This window comes from Heptranchias perlo, chromosome 28, assembly GCF_035084215.1.
Source record: "Heptranchias perlo isolate sHepPer1 chromosome 28, sHepPer1.hap1, whole genome shotgun sequence".
Classification (NCBI taxonomy): Eukaryota; Metazoa; Chordata; class Chondrichthyes; order Hexanchiformes; family Hexanchidae; genus Heptranchias; species Heptranchias perlo.
This window is the reverse complement of record NC_090352.1, coordinates 17,033,133-17,057,069: the sequence shown is the minus strand read 5'-3', so window position 1 is coordinate 17,057,069 and position 23,937 is coordinate 17,033,133. Positions and strand designations below refer to the sequence as shown.

Sequence of the window (23,937 nt, the reverse complement as noted above, 5' to 3'; positions counted from 1 at the left end):
AAATTGGGCACATGGGATTAGGACTACTGCTCATGTGGAGGATAAACACCATAGACTGCTTGGGCTGAACTGTAATTCAAGGTAAATGATGGAAAGAAGGCAGAGCCAGGGTTGGGGACTCTCTAAGCCTAAAGTTCCCATTCCTTTCCCAGCCTCACTTGCCAATCCACTCCACCACCTTTAACAATGTGGAACAAAAAATTTGTCCTATAATTTGCAATATCTTGTTTGGAAGTTTCCTGATATTGTTTGACAACTATTTACCTTTGAACTGTTTGATCAGGTTCTGATGGTTCTCGATTGCTTCTTTTATGATCATATCTGCTTCATCCATTTTCCATCGCCATTCAGTTCCAACAGGGTTGGTATGATGTCTGTCACAACAAACACATTCAATGTAAGCCGCAGATATTTATTTACAACATCTGTACTGTTTCTTTTTTCTCAATTCCCTTATTTTTGAGATACTCCTTGTTAAGTTTTTGGGTTTTAAAGTAGATATTCTACTCAGGTTCAGCGTCACCGACCATTTTCGTAAGCAATCTCCCTACAATCCAGAGTGTGCCTTTACCTGTTCGAAGTCTAGATAAATGATACTCAGGTCCATGCACTGAACAGAGAATCCCGATCACTGCACACCAGCTTCCTGAAATGCATCATGTGATTCTCTTTGTCTTCAATAGTTGGATTTAACATACACTCTGATCCGATCGAGACTGAGGCCATACATCAACAAATGATTTAGTTAACAAATAATATGTAAACGAACAGTACTCTGTAAACGTGTGCATCTACAGTAACTGACAGACCTTACTATTGTTCACAATATATCAAAACAATAGAAATACTTCCCTCAAGTTACCTTTCAACATAACTAGGTCTCTGTAATAGCTGCTCACTCCTTCCCCCAAATCGGAACCTTCTGGCCACAAAGCTGGCCATCAACGGACCACATGCAATTGCTGACCCTGCCCCTTCTCACAGGACTCAGATACAGTTGCTTTGATCTATGTCAGAGACTTTCACCAACATGCTTCAAGATGCTGTGATGGCATGTCACAGTAAAAGACATTTCTAATTACGTAGACAGGCTTTTTTAATTACATAGATAGGCTGCCATTTTGCAGTATTCAAACACAGAAAATGTTTGACGAACAAGCCTAAAACCTCCCTTCTCCCCCATGGTTCAGAACCTTCAAAACGAAGAGTTTGGCCATTCAACCATTCAAACAATTAACATGTTAGCCTCTCTATTGTCTGAAGGGAATCAGAACTCATGCATATACATTGACTTTCAGCCTGCCTGACAATAGTGTGTATTGCAGAAATAATCAACAGAAACCAAAATTCACCTGGTACATACTGTGGCCAACAATAAAGAAAACAATTGATAAACTAATAGACAAATATGCTTCATTTTTGTTACACTCCCATCCGCTCATTATACAGGGATGGTAGAACAGTCAACTGGACTGTAGTCAAGTAGAAGGCAACTAGCCTTTAGACTTGTTCTGGGTTCTGATCCCAACTTTATTCCAGATAATGGTTAGTCATGAGAAATGAATTTGAGAAATAGATAAATAGAGTGCTTGATTCCTGTCCAAATATAGGAGATTAATACAGTAGAAAAAAAAGATTCACATTGATATAGCATCTTACGCATTTCTTAAGAACATCTCAGTGTTTTACATACAATGAATTACTTTGAAGAGCCCTGGTGGTTGATATGTAGACAAACATGGTCACCATTTTGTCTACAGCAGGATTACAAAATAATTATAAATTAATTATAAATATAAATTATAACGCTTTAACTAGCTACGGACAAACCTTAAAAAACACAATGAAACAACTTAAAATTTCACACCAGTAGAAAGTAATTATATCTAGTCCACAACTTTTCCATTAGAGGCATTATCCTGGTAAAAGGATTGACAGGTCATTTTACAAGGTTTGGAACTAAAAGTGTACAATTATGTAACTGGTGACACTACCCTCATAGTAGAGGGTAGTGCATTTGATGTAGTCTACATGGATTTTAGCAAGACTTTCGACAAGGTCTCACATGGCAGACTGGTCAAAACAGTACAAGCCCATGGGATCCAAGGGAAAGTGGCAAGTTGGATCCAAAATTGGCTCAGTGGCAAGAAGCAAAGGGTAATGGTCGACGGGTGTTTTTGTGACTGGAAGGATGTTTCCAGTAAGGTTCCACAGGTCTCAGTAATAGGACCCTTGCTTTTTGTGGTATGTATTAATGATTTGAACTTGAATGTGGGGGGCTTGATCATGAAGTTTGCAGATGATACAAAAATTGGCCATGTGGTTGATAGTGAGGAGGAAAGCTGTAGACTGCAGGAAGATATCAATGGACTGGTCAAGTGGGCAGAAAAGTGGCAAATGGAATTCAATCCAGAGAAGTGTGAGGTAATGCATTTGGGGAGGGCAAACAAGGCATGGGAGTACACAATAAATGAGAGGATACTGAAAGGTGTAGAGGAAGTGAGTGACCTTGGAGTGCATGTCACAGATCCCTGAAGGTAGCAGGACAGATAGATAAGGTGTATGGAATACTTTCCTTTATTAGCAGAGGCATAGAATATAAGGGCAGGGAAGTTATGCTGGAACGGTATAAAACACTGGTTAGCCCACAACTTCAGTACTGTGTGCAGTTCAAGGATGTGATTGCATTAGAGAGGGTACAGAGGAGATTTACAAGGATATTGCCAGGACTGGAGAACTTTAGTTGTGAGGAAAGATTGGATAGGCTGGGGTTGTTCTCTTTGGAACAGAGAAGGCTGAGGGGTGATTTAATTGAGGTGTACAAAATTATGAGAGGCCTAGATACAATGGATAGGAAGGGCCTATTTCCCTTAGCAAAGAGGTCAATAACCAGGGGGCATAGATTTAAAGTGATTGGTAGAAGGATTAGAGGGAGGCTGACAAAAAAAAAATTTCACCCAGGAGATGGTAGGGGTCTGTAACTCACTGCCTGAAAGGGTGGTAGAGGCAGAAACCCTCAACTCATTAAAAAAGTCCCTGGATGTGCACCTGAAGTGTCGTGACCTACAAGGCTACAGACCAAGTGCTGGAAAGTGGGATTAGGCTGGGGGGGGCTCATTTTCGACCTGCGCGGACACGATGGGCCGAATGGCCCCTTCTGTGCCGTAAATTTTCTATGATTCTATAATTCTACTCTGTTATTAAATATTTCAAAATTAGCATCACACAAATAATGTAACACAACAGTGCAGAACATAAACTTTCTCCAGTAGTTATGAAACAAAGTTTTTGGAGCTGGATGTTTTTGGATGCTCAAGGAACAGAGCTTTCCCTAAAACTCACCCAACCACAATAATCCCTCTTTAAGCCTCAGTCCCCTCCTTACTAATATTTAGAATTCTAACCATTGGCTAACACAGCACTAGTTTTAAGATGGCATTCAATACTTTAAAACCATTAATATTTTGGCCCAAATTGTTCCTTCACTATAAAACAGACGGTGTTTCCACAAGTCAAAAGATACTACTGCATAAGGTTGAGGCATTAGGGGTGGTTAGCTAATTAAAATCTTGAAACATACAAAATTTTCCAATAAAATTACTTTTCAGTCCAATTTAGAATATTTGTGTTGTCATTGAATGGTTAAAATTCACCACTGAACAATCTCCAGATTTGATGTACAAATTAGTCCCTTATGTTTAGCGGAGATAAAAGTAATCAGTTACCGTACATTTTAACAATACGTTTTTTTTCCCCTAAAATATCAGCCTCTGCTGGTTTTCTTGTCCAGTTTTGATATTAGCATACATGCTAGCAAAAGCTGACTAACAGCTTCACAAAAGCGGACAACTCAATAATGGCTCAGAGTACAAACCTATGGCAAGTGAAAGCAAGTAGCTACAAGGGCTTTGCAACTTAAGCTTAGGTATACATAACATTCATTATTAGCAGGACTAAATGACTTTAACCAGACCGTGCTTAGCTTTTAGATCCTTCTCAATGCGAACCAATCAATTCTTTAAAGATCACCAAGTCCTACAAAATGAACTTCACCATAACAGAAATACAAGTACTGAATTCTCATAATACTCTGGGTCAGCAAATACTGCAGTATCATCACTATAATGGGCAAACAGGTTTCCTAATAAATTAGACACCTTAACAATGATATTTTTGTGTCTCAGAAACTAGATAAGACAATTTCTCATTGAGCTGTCTATGTTAATTTATGGCATTTAGTTTAATCCACAAAATTTATAAGCAACTAAAACTTTAAAAAATCAACTAAATTAATTATGCCCAATCATCAGTGTCTTACCTCCAGCAAAAGATGCATTTGTTGGCACAAGCTAGACTAGGGGTGCTCTCCATACAGCGATGGCTTTCAATCCCATAGAATGTGTGTTTGTAACAGCCACCTCTGCCTCGGAGCATGGACTGTGGAAATACAGAAATGAACGCAACAAATGTTACGTGTCAATCAATGTAGCCCCTGACTATTTATACAGATATTTAAAAATCAAAGAAAGAGCAGGACCAAACAAGGCAGATATAGATATGATGGAGGTAGAAAAGATACAGAAGCTAGATGTTATGATACAGAACAGGGGCTGGTAGATGATAGTTCAAATGCAGACACTGATATATCAAGTAAGTGTGTGGAGTACAAGATAGGACCAGATGGGGAAGTAACGAAATAAACCCAGCGTCTCGGCACTATACACCAGTATCCCCCACGGACAGACTATTGCAAAGAAGCATACCGACAACTGGACAACCAGGAACACTACAGACGGTTACCCGCAGATCCGACCAAAGAACACACCCACCAGCTCAACAAACTGATCAAGACCTTCGATCCAGACCTTCAAAGCATCCTACGCATTCTCATCCCACGTAATCCCCGCGTGGGAGACTTCTACTGCCTCCCAAAGATACACAAAGCCAACACACCCGGACGTCCCATCGTATCAGGCAACGGAACCCTGTGTGAGAACCTCTCTGGATACATCGAGGGCATCCTGAAACCCATCGTACAGGGAACCCCCAGCTTCTGTCGTGACACTACAGACTTCCTACAAAAACTCAGTACCCACGGACCAGTTGAACCAGGAACACTTCTCACCACGATGGACGTCTCGGCACTATACACCAGTATCCCCCACGATGACGGCATCGCTGCGACAGCATCAATACTCAACACCAACAACAGCCAATCTCCGGAAGCCATCCTACAACTCATCCGCTTCATCCTGGATCACAATGTCTTCACCTTCGATAACCAGTTCTTTACCCAAACACACGGAACAGCCATGGGGACCAAATTCGCACCCCAATACGCCAACATTTTCATGCACAAGTTCGAGCAGGACTTCTTCACTGCACAAGACCTCCAACCAACACTATACACCAGATACATCGACGACATTTTCTTTCTATGGACCCACGGCAAGGAATCACTAAAGAGACTACACGATAACATCAACAAGTTCCATCCCACCATCAAGCTCACCATGGACTACTCCTCAGAATCAGTTTCTTTCTTGGACACACGAATCTCCATCAAAGACGGGCACCTCAGCACCTCACTCTACCGCAAGCCCACGGACAACCTCACCATGCTCCACTTTTCCAGCTTCCACCCTAACCACGTCAAAGAGGCCATCCCCTATGGACAGGCCCTGCGAATACACAGGGTCTGCTCAGACGAGGAGGAACGCGATGGACACCTACAGACGCTGAAAGACGCCCTAGTAAGAACGGGATATGACGCTCGACTCATCGATCGACAGTTCCGACGGGCCACAGCAAAAAATCGCATAGACCTCCTCAGGAGACTAACACGGGACGCAACCAACAGAGTACCCTTTGTCGTCCAGTACTTCCCCGGAGCGGAGAAACTACGCCATGTTCTCCGCAGCCTTCAACATGTCATCAATGAGGACAAACACCTCGCTATGGCCATCCCCACACCTCCACTACTCGCCTTTAAACAGCCACCCAACCTCAAACAGACCATCGTTCGCAGCAAACTACCTAGCTTTCAAGAGAACAGCGTCCACGACGCCACACAACCCTGCCACGGTAACCTCTGCAAGACATGCCAGATCATCGACACAGATACCACCATCACACGAGATGACACCACCCACCAGGTGCATGGTTCATACTCCTGTGACTCGGCCAACGTTGTCTACCTCATACGTTGCAGGAAAGGATGCCCCAGAGCATGGTACATTGGCGAGACCATGCAGACGCTGCGACAACGGATGAACGGACACCGCGCAACAATCGCCAAACAGGAGGGTTCCCTCCCAGTCGGGGAACACTTCAGCAGTCATGGACATTCATCCACCGACCTTCGGGTAAGCGTACTCCAAGGCGGCCTTCGAGACACACGACAACGCAAAATCGTCGAGCAGAAATTGATAGCCAAGTTCCGCACCCATGAGGACGGCCTCAACCGGGATCTTGGGTTCATGTCACGCTACACGTTACCCCACCAGCGAACAAATGTTATCTGTTTTTAATATAATGGGTCATTTGCTGGCTCTCTCTGCCTTCCGGATGTTTCTGCCTCTCTCTGTGTTTTTTTTTCTCTGTTTTTTTTCCCTGTTTGTTTTTTTGTTGAATGTGTATTCGGGGGTTCTGCAGGTAACACCTCTCTGTCTGAACACGGTGATTGCCTTGGCAACGGGCAGTTGCAGGGGCAGTCTGTAAACACCATGTATTGTTCAATATGTATAAATGCGTAGGCTTCAAGGAGCTCTTGAAACATTTGCCTGAGGAAGGAGAAAATCTCCGAAAGCTTGTGAATTTAAAATAAAATTGCTGGACTATAACTTGGTGTTGTAAAATTGTTTACAATTGATTAGGTTAACCTACAGAGATACAAATCATTTCATATAAATAGAAAAGACAAACTAGGAGATGTAGCCTTTAAGTCAAAGGGAACTTGATTGCAATGCAGATGGGCCTATCTGGTCTGAATATGAATAACGTGGAAACCTTGTGGATAGAGATGAGAGACATGAGGGGAAGGAAACCAAGTCAAGAAGGGACTGGACCAACAACTTTGCAGTGAAATGAGGGGAACATGAACAAGAATAAGAATAAAGAATCGGAGAGAACAATGACACTGCCGCCAGGCCGATGACGCGCATGCACGTGACGACGCTCAAGTCCGGCCCGAGTGTTAGTACCGTGCTGTGTTGAAGCACAATATATTCTTGAGTTCCGCACATATCAGAATAATGAATTAGGAAACGTAATATGAAAAATATGTCCAATTATGGTGCTTGTAATTCATGATACAATTATTGATCGAATGATTTTTAGTTTTAAATGTTTTTATCTTTACGATTATCAAAATTTTAATTCCAACATTCATGAATTGATATATGCAGATATTGCTGACTCTAATTAACTATTCATTGCACCAACAAACTTTGTTGATTATCAAATGAAGTAACTATAATAAAAGAGGTGCATGTTGATGTTCGGTTCAGTGACCCGCAGTATGTTTTTCTATTCCTGTGAAAAAAAACTCTTGACTGACTGCAGTGTCTTGCATGCTCTTTCTACACTTATTTTTAACAAAAGAAGAAGTTATCCCTGTTGACCAATTTTTATACAGACTATATGAAGAAATCAGAGGGACAAAAATTCAGGGATGTATTTTTGTCATCATAAGATCAGCAACCTTGGTCCATCTGCAGAGCTTCACACCTGAATGACTTCCTATCAGCCGGTATCCTGGAAAATAAAATGGTTCACTCCATTACTTTTCAAATCTGCTCTTGGCTCCAATAAATTGTTCACAGGTTCAATCCATTTTCTTGGCATTTTTATCTTTCTTCAGTTCAATTAAATCTCAAACATTATTTAAGCAAGAGGAAAAAATCATCTACTTGCATAACCCCCTCCCCCATCTCACCCCACACACACAATTCTAATAGCATCAATTTATGGAAATCTTTCAATTATACATCAAAGTGAGTAAAATAATTGAAATCTTATGGTTACAATGTTTTGCGTTTCACTTGCAACGCACTTCTGTACAAGCAATCAACATCATGAAAGCATAGGAAATGAAGCGTATATTTTAGTTGCCTCATTTACTGTTACCTTCTAAAGGGCATTAGAACAGCTGCAGTTGAAAGCTTTACAAACTTGTTGAAAAATAAACAATTTTGCATCTCCAAAGAACATTATACTTAACACACAAAAACTGAGAAATAATTCTGCTGTGTTTTGCAGCTGTACTGTGCTCTGCATACTGGGTTTCCAAACCGAATCACAACAAAAGGCACACTTGTAGTGTCCTTTTAATGGATACTCCTAGGAAGTAATCATTTACTATGCTAGTAATTTTTTGTTCCTCAGTTTCAATCCCATATGTGTCCTGAAAGGATTTCACTTCTTCTACAATAAACTCTTGCTGTTATAATATTGCAAGAATTTCTTTCTGTTGCATTTGGTTTTTAATAGCTTGCCTCATTGCCACTTCCCTCTTTGCCCCCTCTCCACCTTCTTACATTATTTGAGGTCACTGCAAAAGGGTCACATTTCTTTATACTAGTCCTTGGTATGTACTTATCTTGCATGCCAAGTAATATGTCTTTTAACTATATTTGTCTTCAACTGAAATTTTCTCAAGCACCACTTCCAAATCAACCGGTCACTGAGGATCGCCACTGCTTCCCTTCCGAAAATGCTATCTGGACTACTTGTCACTACCAGATCGAGATACTAATTATCTCTCACACCATTCCTAACACAATGGCCCCAATATTTACGGGGGTAGGAGGAGCGCGGTAGACGGGGGTGGGGGTGCGGGGGGCAACATCTCATTCGCATTATTTTCTGTTTACTATGTTTCCCACCGGCAGCCAGCCGGGCAGGAAAGCCAGCAGTAAAAGGCCGCAGCCGTTGGGAACGGTCCTGGCAGCTGAGAAACATCGTTGATTGGTGTGATGGGGGGGCTCGGACCGGCAATCGAGAGGGGTTGTCCCATCGCGGCAGAAGATTTGCTTGAAGGGCACATTTCACAAGTCTGGCTCCTGATCCCATCATTTCCATGCTCTCGGTTGCAATGCTACTCACAAATGCTAACTCTAGAACAAATTTGTTGCTTACCGAAACTACTGTTGTAAATTGAGGTCTACCCTCCTTCTTAGCTCAAACTCCTTTTATCTTCTCTCACCTCAACTAATTTTATACTTTTTGTAAAAGTTGCTATTTTTTTTATTCGTTCATGGGATGTGGGCATCGCTGGCAAGGCCAGCATTTATTGCCCATCCCTAATTGCCCTTGAGAAGGTGGTGGTGAGCCGCCTTCTTGAATTGCTGCAGTGCGTGTGGTGAAGATTGTCCCACAGTGCTGTTAGGTAGGGAGTTCCAGGATTTTTATCCAGCAACGATGAAGGAACGGCAATATATTTCCAAGTCAGGATGGTGTGTGACTTGGAGGGGAATGTGCAGGTGGTGTTTTTCCCATGTGCCTGCTGCCCTTGTCCTTCTAGGTGATAGAGGTCGCGGGTTTCGGACGTGCTGTCGAAGAAGCCTTGGCAAGTTGCTGCAGTGCATCCTGTAGATGGTACACACTGCAGCCACAGCGCGCCGGTGTTGAAGGGAGTGAATCTTTAGGGTGGTGGATGTGGTACCAATCAAGCGGGCTGCTTTGTCCTGGATGGTGTTGAGCTTCTTGAGTGTTGTTGGAGCTGCACTCATCCAGGCAAGTGGAGAGTATTCCATCACACTCTTGACTTGTGCCTTGTAGACGGTAGAAAGGCTTTTGAGTCAGGAGGTGAGTCACTCGTCACAGAATACCCAGCCTCTGACCTGCTGTTGTAGCCACAGTATTTATGTGGCTGGTCCAGTTATGTTTCTATCCACGGCATGCTCTTGATGGCCTCTCACTCCTGCTTACGGTCTTAACATCAAACAATGGATAGAGTTCTTTGAGATATGACGGATGGGGAAAAGCAATGGATGTGCTGTACATGGACTATTCAGAAAGCTTTTGACAAGGTATCACGCAGGAGATTAAGGGATTATGGAATTAGGGGAAGGGTGGCAAATTGAATTGAAAACTAGTTAGAAGAGAGGAAAAAGTAGAAGCTAAGGGCAGATTATGGTTCCTTACTAATTGTAGACTCAAAACACCTAGAGGGAGAAAAAAAATTGGATAAGGGCCATTTTTGGGCGCAGGTAGCGTAATGTGCTAGTACCCCGCAAGTTTCGGCTGGTCCGAGTATTAACCTGCAATCAGCATTCTATTCCGGGCCTTGCACGTGGAATCAATTGAATTCGCACTTTCCACCAGCAAGGGAAGCTCAATCTTTTAAAGGGAGGATGTTTCTTAAAAATCTGTTAAAGGTAGCTGATACCTGTTATTTGCTGAAAATAACACAGTCTACTGTCTGCACGGAGTCTGAACGGAGATCAGACATCGCACACGTAAAACACAGATGCAGGTCCCATCCCTATGTTTACACACAGATGAGTTATGTTAAAACATTGAATAAAGGTTGCGCACTGCTAAATCCCACATCCAACAATCTGCATGCCAGACCTCACCAATCTGCTGATCTGAGTTGGTACCAGGCCTGTGAGAGTGCGTGCACCAAGGTTCTCTGCTGATGCATTAGAGACCTTGGTGCAAGAGATGGACAGAAGGAGGGACATCCTATATCCGCAAGGGGGGGGGTGTGGGGCGCAAGAGGCCCTCCAGACATATATCCAAAAGGCAGTGGGGGGCAGCAGGGGACAAAGTCAATGTCAGGCGCACAGCATCATGAACATGGATGCAGTGCAGGAAGAAGTTCAATGCTTTGACATAAGTAGTCAAGGTGAGTGAGGTCAACTGTCAAGTGGCATCTCATACCAACTGCACCACCCACTACCCTCCTCATCACCCACATACCAACAAACTCTTTCCATCAGTATTCAACTCTTCCAACCAGATGCTTCGTCTCACCCTTACACATTACCACAGTTTCAAGCCACCAACCCACAACTCACAGGCCACACACACAAGCTATTCAACCATGACAGGCACATCACCCAGACACATGTCCTGCTTTCTTGCAGGAAAAGGTGGCGCATATCAGGAGGCAGCAAGTGGCAGTGGCATTTAGCCCCTCGAGCCTGTTCCACCATTTAATGAGATCATGGTGGACCTGTGACCTAACTCCATATACCCGCCTTAGCCCCATATCCCTTAATACCCTTGGTTCACAGAAATCTATCAATCTCAGATTTAACATTCACCAGTGAGCTAGCATCAACTGCCGTCTGCAGAAGAGGGTTCCAAACGACTCCCACCCATTGCATGTAGAAGCATTTCCTAACTTCACTCCTGGCTCTATTTGTTAGGATATGTCCTCGCATCCTAGTATTCAAGTCTAGGAGACCTCCAAAAACAGTTACAAATGTCTCGGCAGCCAGAAGCAATAATCCAACCACTAACCTATAAATCCTGCATGGTCCCTTTAAATAGCGCTGATGGGGGTCCTCCAGGCACTCTAAGACACGTCAGATGGTCGGGGTCAAGACTGTGCATTGAGTTGAGATTTAAGTCCCAATATGGTGTCTATCACTTTAAATCAGCGTTGCACACTGATTGAAGCCATTTTCTCTCTACTTTACATGATTCCAGCGTTCGTTATCTGCGCCTGCGTTAACTCCTATATCAAGATGGTGTCCAGTGCACGTCACACTGGAAACATGCATGCACATCCAAGACGCCATCTTAGATGTCGGAGAGGCCGTGTAGTGCCGAAACAACAGGCGCTACACGGCCCAATTTAGCGGCCCTGGTTTTAAGATACCCTGGATATAATTTCCATTCTGAATGACTCCAAAATAATACCTTCTAAAATGCTCCAGAGTAGTAAAATTGAAGTTTGAAAAATAAGTATAGTTAAGTCTTAATCTAGACTTACTTTTGGAATTTTCTGGCAAATAACACAACAGCAACCAAGCACTTTCCAGCCAATGACAGGGTAGAAACTGGAGCAATTGTAAGTAGAATCACTCGTCCTCCACTTGATGCTCTAAAGGGAGAAAATAGCTATTGCAACAATTTGCTGTTGAGGAGTTTGACAAATCAAGTAGCACAAAGGATAGTGCTTTGAGGAAAACATAACACAGTAAACGGATGGTTCAGTACAGGGCTATACTACAATACACAACCTGTGACAAACAGTTAATTTAATGGCAATTCAGCCATTTCCTAAGAGACTGTTTACACTAGTGAGTGGGCCCACCATAAGCAGCATTGCATGAGTGTACTAAAATTCTGTGTTGTTATAGTCCTGCCAATTAAACAAGAGAGTAATTTATCGTTGTCACATTATGCTGACTAATGCTTCCAAATATATTAACCTAGTCAAATCTGTTTAGGATGGATGATGACCGCTTAAAGGAGCATAATAGTGGTGCCAACTAATACTTAACCAGGCTAATGAGTGGCTAACATGTGGTGCTGCCTCTTAGGACAAACTTCACTTCAGCAGGATAATGGAGGTGAAGCTGAAAGCAGTGTGTTTGGTAACAATCCCAAACAGACACAGCATGGCTCAATAACAGTCAGTGCAGGCATTTAGAATAACTGTCAATAACAGTAAAATTTAAGAAACACTAAAATTATGTTTAAAACAGTAACAAAATAATTTCTCAAAAGCTACAGATGCTGGAAATCTCAAATAATTTCTCATATTTCTTGTAAGAAACATTAACAATAGCAGTTCAATGGAAGGCAATTTTTCTTACAAACAAAGACAGAATTGCATAGAATGTATAACACAGAAACAGGCCATTCGGCCCAACAGGTCCATGTCAGTGTTTATGCTCCACACAAGCCTCATCCCTCCCTACTTCATCTAACCCTATCAGCATATCCTTCATAGAATCATAGAAAGTTACGCCCATCGTGTCTGTGCCGGTCAAAAAGAGCTATCCAGCTTAATCCCAATTTCCAGCACTTGGGCGGTGGCTCTGAAGGTTATGGCACTTTAAGTGCACATCCATGTACTTTTTAAAATGAGTTGAGGGTTTCTGCCTCTACCCTTTCAGGCAGCGAGTTTCAGACCCCTACCACCCTCTGGATGAAAACATTTCTCCTCAGCTCCCCTCTAATCCTTCTACCAATTACTTTAAATCTATGCCCCCAGTCACAGATCCTTCTGCTAAGGGAAATAGGTCCTCCCTATCCACTCTATCTAGGCCTCTCATAATTTTATACACCTTCTATTCCTTTCTCCCTGACGTGCTAATCTAGCTTCCCCTTAAATGCATCCATGCTGGTTGGCTCAACGACTCCTTGTGGTAGAGAGTTCCACATTGTAATCACTTTCTGGGTAAAAAAGTTTCTCCTGAATTCCCTATTGGATTTATTCATGACTATCTTATAGTTATGGCCCCTAATTCTGGTCTTCCCCGCAAGTGGAAACATCTTCTCTACATCTACACTATCAAACCCTTTCATAATCTTAAAGACCTCGATCAGGTCACCCCTCAGTCTTCTCTTTTCTAGAGAAAAGAGCCCCAGCCTGCTCAATCTTTCCTGATAGATATAACCTTTTAGTTCTGGTATCATCCTAGTAAATATTTTTTGCACCTTTTCTGGTGCCTCTATATCCTTTTTATAATATGGAGTCCAGAACTGTGCACAGTACTCCAAGTGTGATCTAAACAAGGTTCTATACACATTTGATATAACTTCTCTGCTTTTCAATTCTATCCCTCTAGAAATGAACCCCAATGCTTGGATTGTTTTTTCTATGGCCTTATTAACCTGTGTCGCTAGTGATTTGTGTATCTGTACTCCCAGATTCCCCTGCTCCTTTACCCCATTTAGACTCTTATTAACCAAGCAGTATGTGGCCTCCTTATTCTTCCTACCAAAATGTAAGACATTTTAGTGAAGCTCATTTAGGCATATTGAATTTTAACCGTTAAACATAAGTACACTAGACGAACAAGAAAACGTAATTTTCACCACGCTGAAATGGCTATCAACTGATATAGGAGACTAGGAAACATGTCACTACACATGCTGGAAGGAAAAACTAAGCAGTCAATGTTTTTATTCTGTGTAATTTTCTCCATCATCAACCTTGGCTTAAACAATGGATGCTGTAAAAAAAAAATTCTCGATATAAGATCTAATTCTTACTATTACTGATGTTCAACTACCTGTGCATCATTTGTGTCTCACATACTCAAGTCTATTTTAAAAGGGATTTGGCTCTAAGTCACTATGGCTGCTTGTTTCTTTTTACGATAAGTACCTAGTTGTGGGTAAAATCCAATCATTAAGCTAGAAAAATGCATTACTATGACATTCTTTGAACATTAATGTTAACATGGTTCAGAACATGCATATTTATGCTCCAAGATTGGCATTATTGCTTTAAAAAAAACATGGAAATTATGTATTTCTATCTGAGGAAAGCTGGATGAAAACCTAAAATTGGTGAACCTACCGAGACCCAATTTGAAACTAAATTGCAGTTGCTTGCCACCAAAATATGTATCTCAAAACCAAATGTTAGTGAGTGCCCTAAACCAATACAGATTACATCGGTAGGAGCTCTGACTCCATAACCACACATACACTCAAACAGCAGATACTACGTCTACTGCGTTATGGCACAGTTAATAGTGATGGTAGCATGGTTTCTGCAGCTTCCTGCACTGAGGTAAAGTAGCCATATTTCAGAAAAGGTGGGGGGGAACGTTCCTACAAAGTACATGCATGGAGGATGAGGAGGATGGGAAGCAAGAAATGCAAAATGCCCAGGAACCGAGCAGAAGGCAAGCCGGGGCAGGCCTGTGTGTAAGGGAAGGGCTGTGCAGGCAAATGTTGTTTTAGGTACTGTAAGATGGGATGGGTGAGTTTATTTATTTTGATGACGGGTACACTATTGAAACATCATAACCTACTGTTTCTCTTTACAGACCTGCCAAGTATTTCCAGCATGTTCAGGTTTTATTTCAGATTTCCAGCATTGCAGTTGTTCTTTTTATTTGGGTAAGTTTAGTGGCAAGTTTGGTTCATTTTTTCACAATCACTGCTTTTCTTTTGTGTTTATTGTGTTATAAATGTTATTTTTAGTGGCATATTGTAGGGTGGTAGGGTACCAATATGGCTATTCAAAAAGACATCATTTTTTTTCCAGATATTTAATAGGACGCTTCTGTGATGATTGCTGGTTATTCATTTGGATTGTTTCTTTGCTGAATGATTTTATTTTCTAAATAGGTTTCGTGATCTTTTTCTCTGTACAGTTAGTGGTTTTTGATTCGGACTTTTAAATCAATCATCATGCTTCACTTGATAAACAGTCGTTTTTGACTAGCGGATTTTTAGTCAACATGACAATTGAGCTAATTGGCATGCTTTGCACACCACAGACATTTCCCATATCCTATGGCTATTTGGCAGATGCAAAACTTTTAATTAGATAGATAGATTAGCAAATTTATTTTATAGACGGAAGGAAAACAGGGGCAAGCAGCAAGAGAGCTTGGTGTTGGATGAAGTAGCCATGCACACACTACTTCATATTAGTAGATTTTGACAGATGGTGTTAACAACAAGGAAGAGGTGGAGGATGAAGAGACAATGAACAAACGTGTCAAGATGACAGAGGGGAAACCCAGCAGTCAGGCATAATGTCAAAGAGACATTTGGTGTTTTAGGAAGCGATAGTAACATTGGAAAGCATAGGACCGGAAAAGACTCTGCAGTCCAGTTGGCCAGTCCCAAAATATCCATTCAATCACCCATTCCCTCAAGTACCTATCCAATTCTTCCTTCAATTTTTCCGCACTATCCACCTCCACTGCTTCCCTGGACAATCCATTCCACATATTCACTACCTTCTACATAACGTAGTTGAATCAAAACTTCCCTCTTCTAAGCTTAAGTCTACAGTTTCCAGACGGGTATCTGCACTCTAACATTGAGAAGCTCATGCTGGGCCACGGGTTTCTTTGTTGGCAGTTAGAAAAGAAAACAAAGATAGTTAATGAAGACAATATATAAATGCTATATAAATAAAAGTTCTTTCTTTCTCAGCTTTAAAACTGCTAAGCACAAGAGCCATCATAGTCCTTGGAGTAGTTGATCATCTCAGTCTATATATATCCCTGTATATTCCACACCAAATATTTATCCAGCTTGTTTCTGAATGAGTTAAATGGTAGAAACTCAAAAAAGTTGTCCTAATCTCTAATCACACTTAAAGTTTGTTCATTTTAAATCTGTGATCTCTAGTTATGTGTTCAGTCTGTCACAAAGTTTGCTTAGATATACAATATCTGCATGTCTCAACCTTTTAAAGACCTGCATCATATCTCCCCTCAACCTTCTTTTCCACAAATTCAGCTCAGTAAGTCTCTCCTTAGATCTTGGAGTCCCATGTCCAGAATCTTTCTTGCTGCTCTTCTCTAAACTCTTTCAACACACAATGTTCTTCTGAAGGTAAGAGTGCCAAAACTGGACATGGTACTCCAACATGGTCTCACTAATAATTTATCAAGGTTAGAATAAATTATTTTGATTTATAGCCAACTGCCCTCGAAATATAACCCAGTATTTCTTCAACTTTATTGTGAACAGCTTCACACTGACTGGAAACACTCAGTAAAGGATCAATAATCACAAAGCAAGGGCAAAATACTGCAGATGCAGCGGTTCAAGAAAGCGGCTCACCACCACCTTCTCAAGGGCAATTAGGGATGGGCAATAAATGCTGGCCTCACCAACGACGCCCACATCCCATGAACGAATAAAAAAAAATGCTGGAAATTTGAAATAGAAACAGAAAATGCTGGAAAAGCTCAGCAAGTGAGGCAGCATCTGTGGAAAAAGAAAGAGTTAACGTTTCAAGTCAAAGATCTTTCGTCAGAACTGGAAGATGTTAAAACAGTCACAGCTACCATAGACTGATCTTTTGTTTCTTAACTTGTCCCATCACCACCCTCATTGCCTTGGACCATCATAGAATCATAGAATGGTTATGGCACAGAGGGAGGCCATTCGGCCCATCGAGCCTCCCGGGGTATCTGCAAGAGCAATCCAGCTCGTCCTACTCCCCTGCTCTTTCCCCGTAGCCCTGCAATTTTTTCTCCTTCAGGTACCTAATTACTTTTTAAAAGCCACAATTGACCGTGCTTCACCACCTTTCAGGCCATGCATTCCAGATCTTAACCACGCGCTGCGTAAAAACGTTTTTTCTCGTGTCGCCAATCACCTTAAACCTATGTCCTCTGGTTCGCAAACTTTCCGCCAGTGGGAACAGTTTTTCTTTATTTACTTTGCCTAGACCCTTCATGATTTTGAATACCTCTATCAAATCTCCTCTCAACCGTCTCTGTCTAAGAAGAACAATCCCAGCTTTTCCAGTCTGTACACGTAACGGAGGTCCCTCATCCCTGGAACCATTCTAGTAAATCTTTTCTGCACCCTCTCTAAGGCTTTCACATCCTTCCTAAAGTGCGGTGCCCAAAATTGGACACAATACTCCAGTTGTGGCCGAACCACTGTCTTATAAAGGTTCAACATAACATCCTCGCTTTTGTTCTTTATGTCTCTATTTATAAAGTCCAGGATCCGTATGCTTTGATAACCGCTTTCTCAACCAGTCCTGCTTTCAACGACCTATGTACATATGCCCCCAGGTCTCTCTGTTCCTGCACCCTCTTTAGGGTTGTACCCTTTAGTTTATACTACCTCTCCTCGTTCTTCCTACCAAAATGTATCATTTCACACTTCTCAGCATTAAATGTCATCTGCCACGTGTCCGTCCATTCCACCAGCCTGTCTATGTCCTCTTGAAGTCTATCACTATCCTCCTCACTGTTTACTACACTTCCAAGTTTTGTGTCATCTACAAATTTGGAAATTGTGCCCTGTACTCCCGAGTCCAAATTATTTATATATAACAACAAAAGCAGTGGTGCTGGTACCTGCCCCTGCGGAACACCACTGCATACCTTCCTCCAGTCTGAAAAACAACCATTCACCACTACCCTCTGTTTCCTATTACTTAGCCAATTTCGTATCCATGTTGCCACTGCCCCTTTTATTCCGTGGGCTTCAATTTTATTGACAAGCCTATTATGTGGCACTTTATCAAAAGCCTTTTGGAAGTCCATTTACACATCAACCGCGTTGCCCTCATTAACCCTCTCTGTTACCTCATCAAAAAACTCAATCAAGTTAGTCAAACACAATTTGCCTTCAGCAAATCCGTGCTGGCTTTCCCTTATTAATCCACAATTGTCCAAGTGACTATTAATTTTGTACCGGGTTATTGTTTCCCCACCACCGAGGTTAAACTGACTGGCCTGTAGTTGCTGGGTTTATCTTTACATTCTTTTTTGAACAAGGGTGTAACATTTGCAATTCTCCAGTCCTCTGGCACCACCCGTGTCTCAGAAGGATTGGAAGATTACGGCCAGTACATCCTCAATCGCCACCCTTACTTCCCTCAGCAACCTAGGAAGCATCCCATCCGGACCTGGTGACTTATCTATTTTAAGTACAGCCAGCCTTTCTAATACCTCCTCTTTATCAATTTTTATCCCATACGGTTTCTCAACTACCTCCTCTTTTACTGTGGTTTTGGCTGTATCTTCTTTCTTGGTAAAGACAGCTGCAAAGTACTCATTTAGCACCTCAGCCATGCCCTCGGCCTCCATGCGTATATCCACTTTTTGGTCCGTAATCGGCCCCACCCCTCCTCTTACTACCCGTTTACTATTTATATGCCTATAGAAGACTTTTGGATTCCCTTTTATGTTAGCTGCCAGTCTATTCTCATACTCTCTTGCCCCTCTTATTTCCTTTTTTACTTCCCCTCTGAACTTTCTATACTCATCCTGGTTCTCACTTGTATTAACAACCTGATATCTGTCATATGCCCCCTTTTTCTGCTTCATCTTATTCACTATCTCTTTCGTCATCCAGGGAGGTCTGGGTTTGGTTGTCCTATCTTTCCCCCTCGTGGGAATGTTTCTAAACTGTACCCGAACCATCTCTTCTTTAAAGGACACCCATTGTTCAATTACAGTTTTGCCTGCCAATCTTTGAGTCCAATTTACTCGGGCCAGATCCATTCTCAACCCACTGAAATTGGCTCTCCTCCAATTAAGTATTTTTACTCTAGATTGCTCGGTGTCCTTTTCCATAGCTAATCTAGACCTTATGATACTATGATCACGGTTCTATAAATGTTCCAACACTGACACTTACTCCACTTGACCCACCTCATCTCCCAGAACCAGATCCAGCAATGCCTCCTTCTTCGTTGGGCCGGAAACATACTGATCAAGAAAGTTCTCCTGAACACACTTCTCAAATTCCTCCCCCTCTTTGCCGTTTAAGTTATTACTGTCCCCAATCTATATGAGGGTAGTTGAAGTCCTCCCTTATCACTACTCTATGGTTCTTGCACCTCTCTAATTTCCCTACATATTTGCTCCTCTATATCCTTCCCACTAGTTGGCGGCCTATAGAATACACACAACAATGTAATGACACCTCTACTGTTTCTTAACTCTAACCAAATAGATTCTGTCCTTGACCGCTCAGGAGCATCTTCTCTCTCCAGCAATGTAATATTCTCCTTAATCAATACTGCCACCCTCACCCCTCCTTTCTTTCCTTCCCTATCTTTCCTGAACACCTTGTATCCAGGGATATTTAGTACCAATCCTGCCCTTTTTTGAGCTAGGTCTCTGTTATCACCACTGGATCATATTCCCATGTGAATATTTGCACCTGCAGCTCATCAACCTTATTTACCATGCACTGTAAGCCTATCTTAGACCTTCTCGTATTCTCCCTTAGTCTGACCCCACTAATACTATACTATTTCTTACTCTAGTGCTATCTGTCTCTCCCAATCCTTTGTGCACCTTGTTTCTCCTTCCAATGCTGCATCCTGGTGCCCGTCCCCCTGCCAAATTAGTTTAAACCCTCCCACACAGCATTAGTGAACCTCCCCGCAAGGACACTGGTCCCAGCTCTGTTGAGGTGTAACCCATCCAGCTTGCACAGATCCCAACTCCCCAGGAATCTAAAGCCCTCCATCCTACACCATCCCTCCAGCCACACATTCATCTGCTCTATCCTCCTATTTCTATACTTACTAGCACATGGCACCAGGTGTAATCCTGAGATTACTACCCTTGAGGTCCTGTTCTTCGATCTTTTTCCTGGCTCCCTAAAATCTGCCTGCAGGACCTCATCCCTCTTTCTACTATGTCGTTGGTACCGATGTGGACCACAACCTCTGGCTGTTCACCATCCCCCCTCAGAATGTTGTGTAGCCGCTCAATGACATCCTTGACCCTGGCGCCAGGGAGGCAACACACCATCCTGGAATCACGTCTGTGGCCGCATCATCCCTTTTGTCATTTAATCACTCTTGCCGACTACCCTATCACAGACCTTCCCTTTTGTTCTTTCCTCCCCTCCCCTCTTTCTCTGGCTCTATACTTGCTTAAAAACTTTAACTCTTTAACATCTTCCAGTTCTGACGAAAGGTCTTTGACCTGAAATGTTAACTCTTTCTTTCTCCACAAATGCTGCCTCACTTGCTGAGCTTTTCCAGCATTTTCTGTTTTTATCACAAAGCAAGAGATTAGTGAACCTTGGCAGGGGGATGGGATACAGAGTGGAGCTACAATAGGGGGTGATGTGCAGCCAAATATAGAGAAAAAAACAAGTCAGCTTGGAAGACAGGGCAAATATGTGAGGGCAAGGCTGGATGGCATCTATTTTAATGCAAGGAGTCTTGCGAATAAGGTGGATGAACTGAAGGTGTTGATAAACACATGGGAGTATGATATTGTTGCTGTCACAGAGACATGGTTGAGGGAGGGGCAAGACTGGCAGCTCAATATTCCGGGGTACAGAATCTTCAGGCGAGACAGAGGGGGAGGTATAAGAGGAGGGGGGGTCGCAATATTAATTAAAGAATCAATTACTGCCATAAGGAGGGATGATATATTAGCAGGTTCCTCTAATGAGGCCATATGGGTGGAGCTTAAAAACAAAAAGGGGGCAAGCACTTTGATGGGAGTGTACTATAGGCCCCCAAACAGTCAGGGGGAGATAGAGGAACAGATATGTAGGCAAATCTCAGAAAATTGTGCAAATAATAGGGTAATAATAGTGGGGGATTTCAACTTCCCCAATATTAACTGGGATACTCAGAGTGTAAAAGGCTTAGAGGGTACAAAATTCTTAACGTGCATCCAGGAGAGCTTTTTGAGCCAGCATGTAGAAAGTCGTACAAGAGAGGGGGCGGTACTGGACCTAATTCTAGGGAATGTGGCCGGCCAAGTGGAAGAAGTGCTAGTAGGTGAGCACTTTGGTGACAGTGACCATAATTTGGTGAGATTTAAGGTGGTCATGGAAAAGGACAGGGAGGGGCCGGAAATAAAGGTTCTAAATTGGGGGAAGGCCGATTTTAATAGGATAAGGCAGGATCTGGCCAAAATGGACTGGGATCAGCTGCTTGTAGGAAAATCCGCATCGGAGCAATGGGAGTCTTTCAGAAGGGAGATTGAGACCATACAATGGCAACATGTTCCCGTAAAGGTCAAGGATGGTTCCAAGAACTCCAGGGAACCTTGGATGTCAGGGGATATAAGAGAATGGATTAGGAAAAAAAGGAGGGCTTTTGGCAGATACAAAAGGCTAAAGACGGAGGAAGCCCTAGAGGAGTACAAAAAGTGCAGGGGGATACTTAAAAAAGAAATTAGGAGATCAAGGAGGGGCCATGAAATAACACTGGCGAGCAAAATAAAGGAAAATCCTAAGATGTTTTATAAGTATATTAAGGGTAAGAGGATGACTAGGGAAAAAATAGGGCCCATTAGGGACAAAAATGGCAATCTGTGTGTGGAGCCGGCAGATGTAGGAGGGGTTCTAAATGAATTTTTTGCATCTGTTTTCACTATGGAGAAGGACGATGTAGACATAGAAATACGGCAGGGGGACTGTGATATACTCGAACATATTAACATCAAGCGGGAGGAGGTATTGGCGGTTTTAGCAGACCTAAAAATGGATAAATCCCCAGGCCCGGACGAAATGTATCCCAGGCTACTGTGTGAGGCAAAGGAGGAGATTGCGGGGGCTCTGACACATATATTCAGAACCTCTCTGGCCACAGGGGATGTGCCAGAGGACTGGAGAACCGCTAATGTAATACCATTATTCAAGAAGGGGAGTAGGGAAAAACCGGGGAACTACAGGCCAGTGAGCCTAACATCAGTGGTAGGAAAATTATTGGAAAAAATTCTGAAGGACAAAATTAGTCTCCACTTGGAGAAGCAAGGATTAATCAGGGATAGTCAACATGGCTTTGTCAAGGGAAGATCATGTCTGACTAATTTGATTGAATTTTTTGAGGGGGTGACTAGGCGTGTGGATGAGGGTAACGCAGTGGATGTGGTATACATGGATTTCAGTAAGGCCTTCGATAAAGTCCCCCACAGGAGACTGGTCAAGAAGGTACGAGCCCATGGAATCCAGGGTGCCTTGGCACTTTGGATACAAAACTGGCTTAGTGGCAGAAGGCAGAGGGTGATGGTCGAAGGTTGTTTTTGTGACTGGAAGCCTGTGGCCAGTGGGGTACCACAGGGATCGGTGCTGGGTCCCTTGCTGTTTGTGGTCTACATTAATGACTTGGATATGAATGTAAAAGGTATGATCAGTAAGTTCGCTGATGATACAAAAATTGGTAGGGTGGTAAATAGCGAGGAGGATAGCCTCAGTCTGCAGGACGATATAGATGGGTTGGTCAGATGGGCGGAACAGTGGCAAATGGAATTTAACCCGGAAAAGTGCGAGGTGATGCACTTTGGAGGGACTAACAAGGCAAGGGAATACACAATGAATGGGAGGACCCTAGGCAAGACAGAGGGTCAGAGGGATCTTGGTGTGCAAGTTCACAGATCCCTGAAGGCGGCGGAACAGGTAGATAAGGTGGTAAAGAAGGCATATGGGATACTTGCCTTTATTAGCCGAGGCATAGAATATAAGAGCAAGGAGGTTATGATGGAGCTGTATAAAACACTGGTTAGGCCACAGCTGGAGTACTGTGTGCAGTTCTGGTCGCCACACTACAGGAAGGATGTGATCGCTTTGGAGAGGGTGCAGAGGAGATTCACCAGGATGTTACCAGGGCTGGAGCGCTTCAGCTATGAAGAGAGACTGGGAAGATTGGGTTTGTTTTCCTTGGAGCAGAGGAGGCTGAGGGGGGACATGATTGAGGTGTACAAAATTATGAGGGGCACAGATAGGATGGATACTAAGGAGCTTTTTCCCTTCGTTGAGGGTTCTATAACAAGGGGACATAGATTCAAGGTGAAAGGCGGGAGGTTTAGAGGGGATTTGAGAAAGAACTTTTTCACCCAGAGGGTGGTTGGAGTCTGGAACTCACTGCCTGAAAGGGTTGTGGAGGCAGGAACCCTCACAACATTCAAGAAGCATTTGGATGAGCACTTGAAATGCCATAGCATACAAGGCTACGGACCAAATGCTGGAATATGGGATTAGAGTAGACAGGGCTGATGGCCGGCGCGGACACGATGGGCCGAAGGGCCTCTATCTGTGCTGTATAACTCTATGACTCTATGACCCTTTGGAAGATGGAGCCTAATGATATTAATGACAAAAGTACAAAAAAACTTTTAAGAATCAATCATTGCACCATGCAAAAGAAAACATCACACTATATTCTAAAGGCATGATTGCAAGCCTTGAAAGGGATACATTATAAAACAACACTTAACAGCTGTTAGCAGCTTGTGGTATTTTAGAGTTGGCATAAACATGCAAAATGTTCTCGCAGGAGCAAAAAAGAATATCTGATCAGCAATGATAAGTTCCAGGTGCGCCTTCAAT

At 42.7% G+C, this 23,937-nt stretch overlaps 1 protein-coding gene across 2 annotated transcripts in view; it reads right to left on the bottom strand.

Annotated features, from left to right (window-relative positions):
- The window catches only part of tyw1 (tRNA-yW synthesizing protein 1 homolog (S. cerevisiae)), a 160,863-nt gene that overhangs the window by 93,483 nt on the left and 43,443 nt on the right, over positions 1 to 23,937 (bottom strand). For both annotated transcript variants that reach the window (XM_068008146.1, XM_068008147.1), the window contains exons 9-11: positions 7,703 to 7,755; positions 4,319 to 4,437; positions 265 to 374 (exon numbers count right to left, since the gene is read on the bottom strand). In XM_068008146.1, coding sequence (XP_067864247.1) covers positions 265 to 374; positions 4,319 to 4,437; positions 7,703 to 7,755 — 282 coding nt within the window. The remainder of the gene's footprint in view (positions 1 to 264; positions 375 to 4,318; positions 4,438 to 7,702; positions 7,756 to 23,937) is intronic.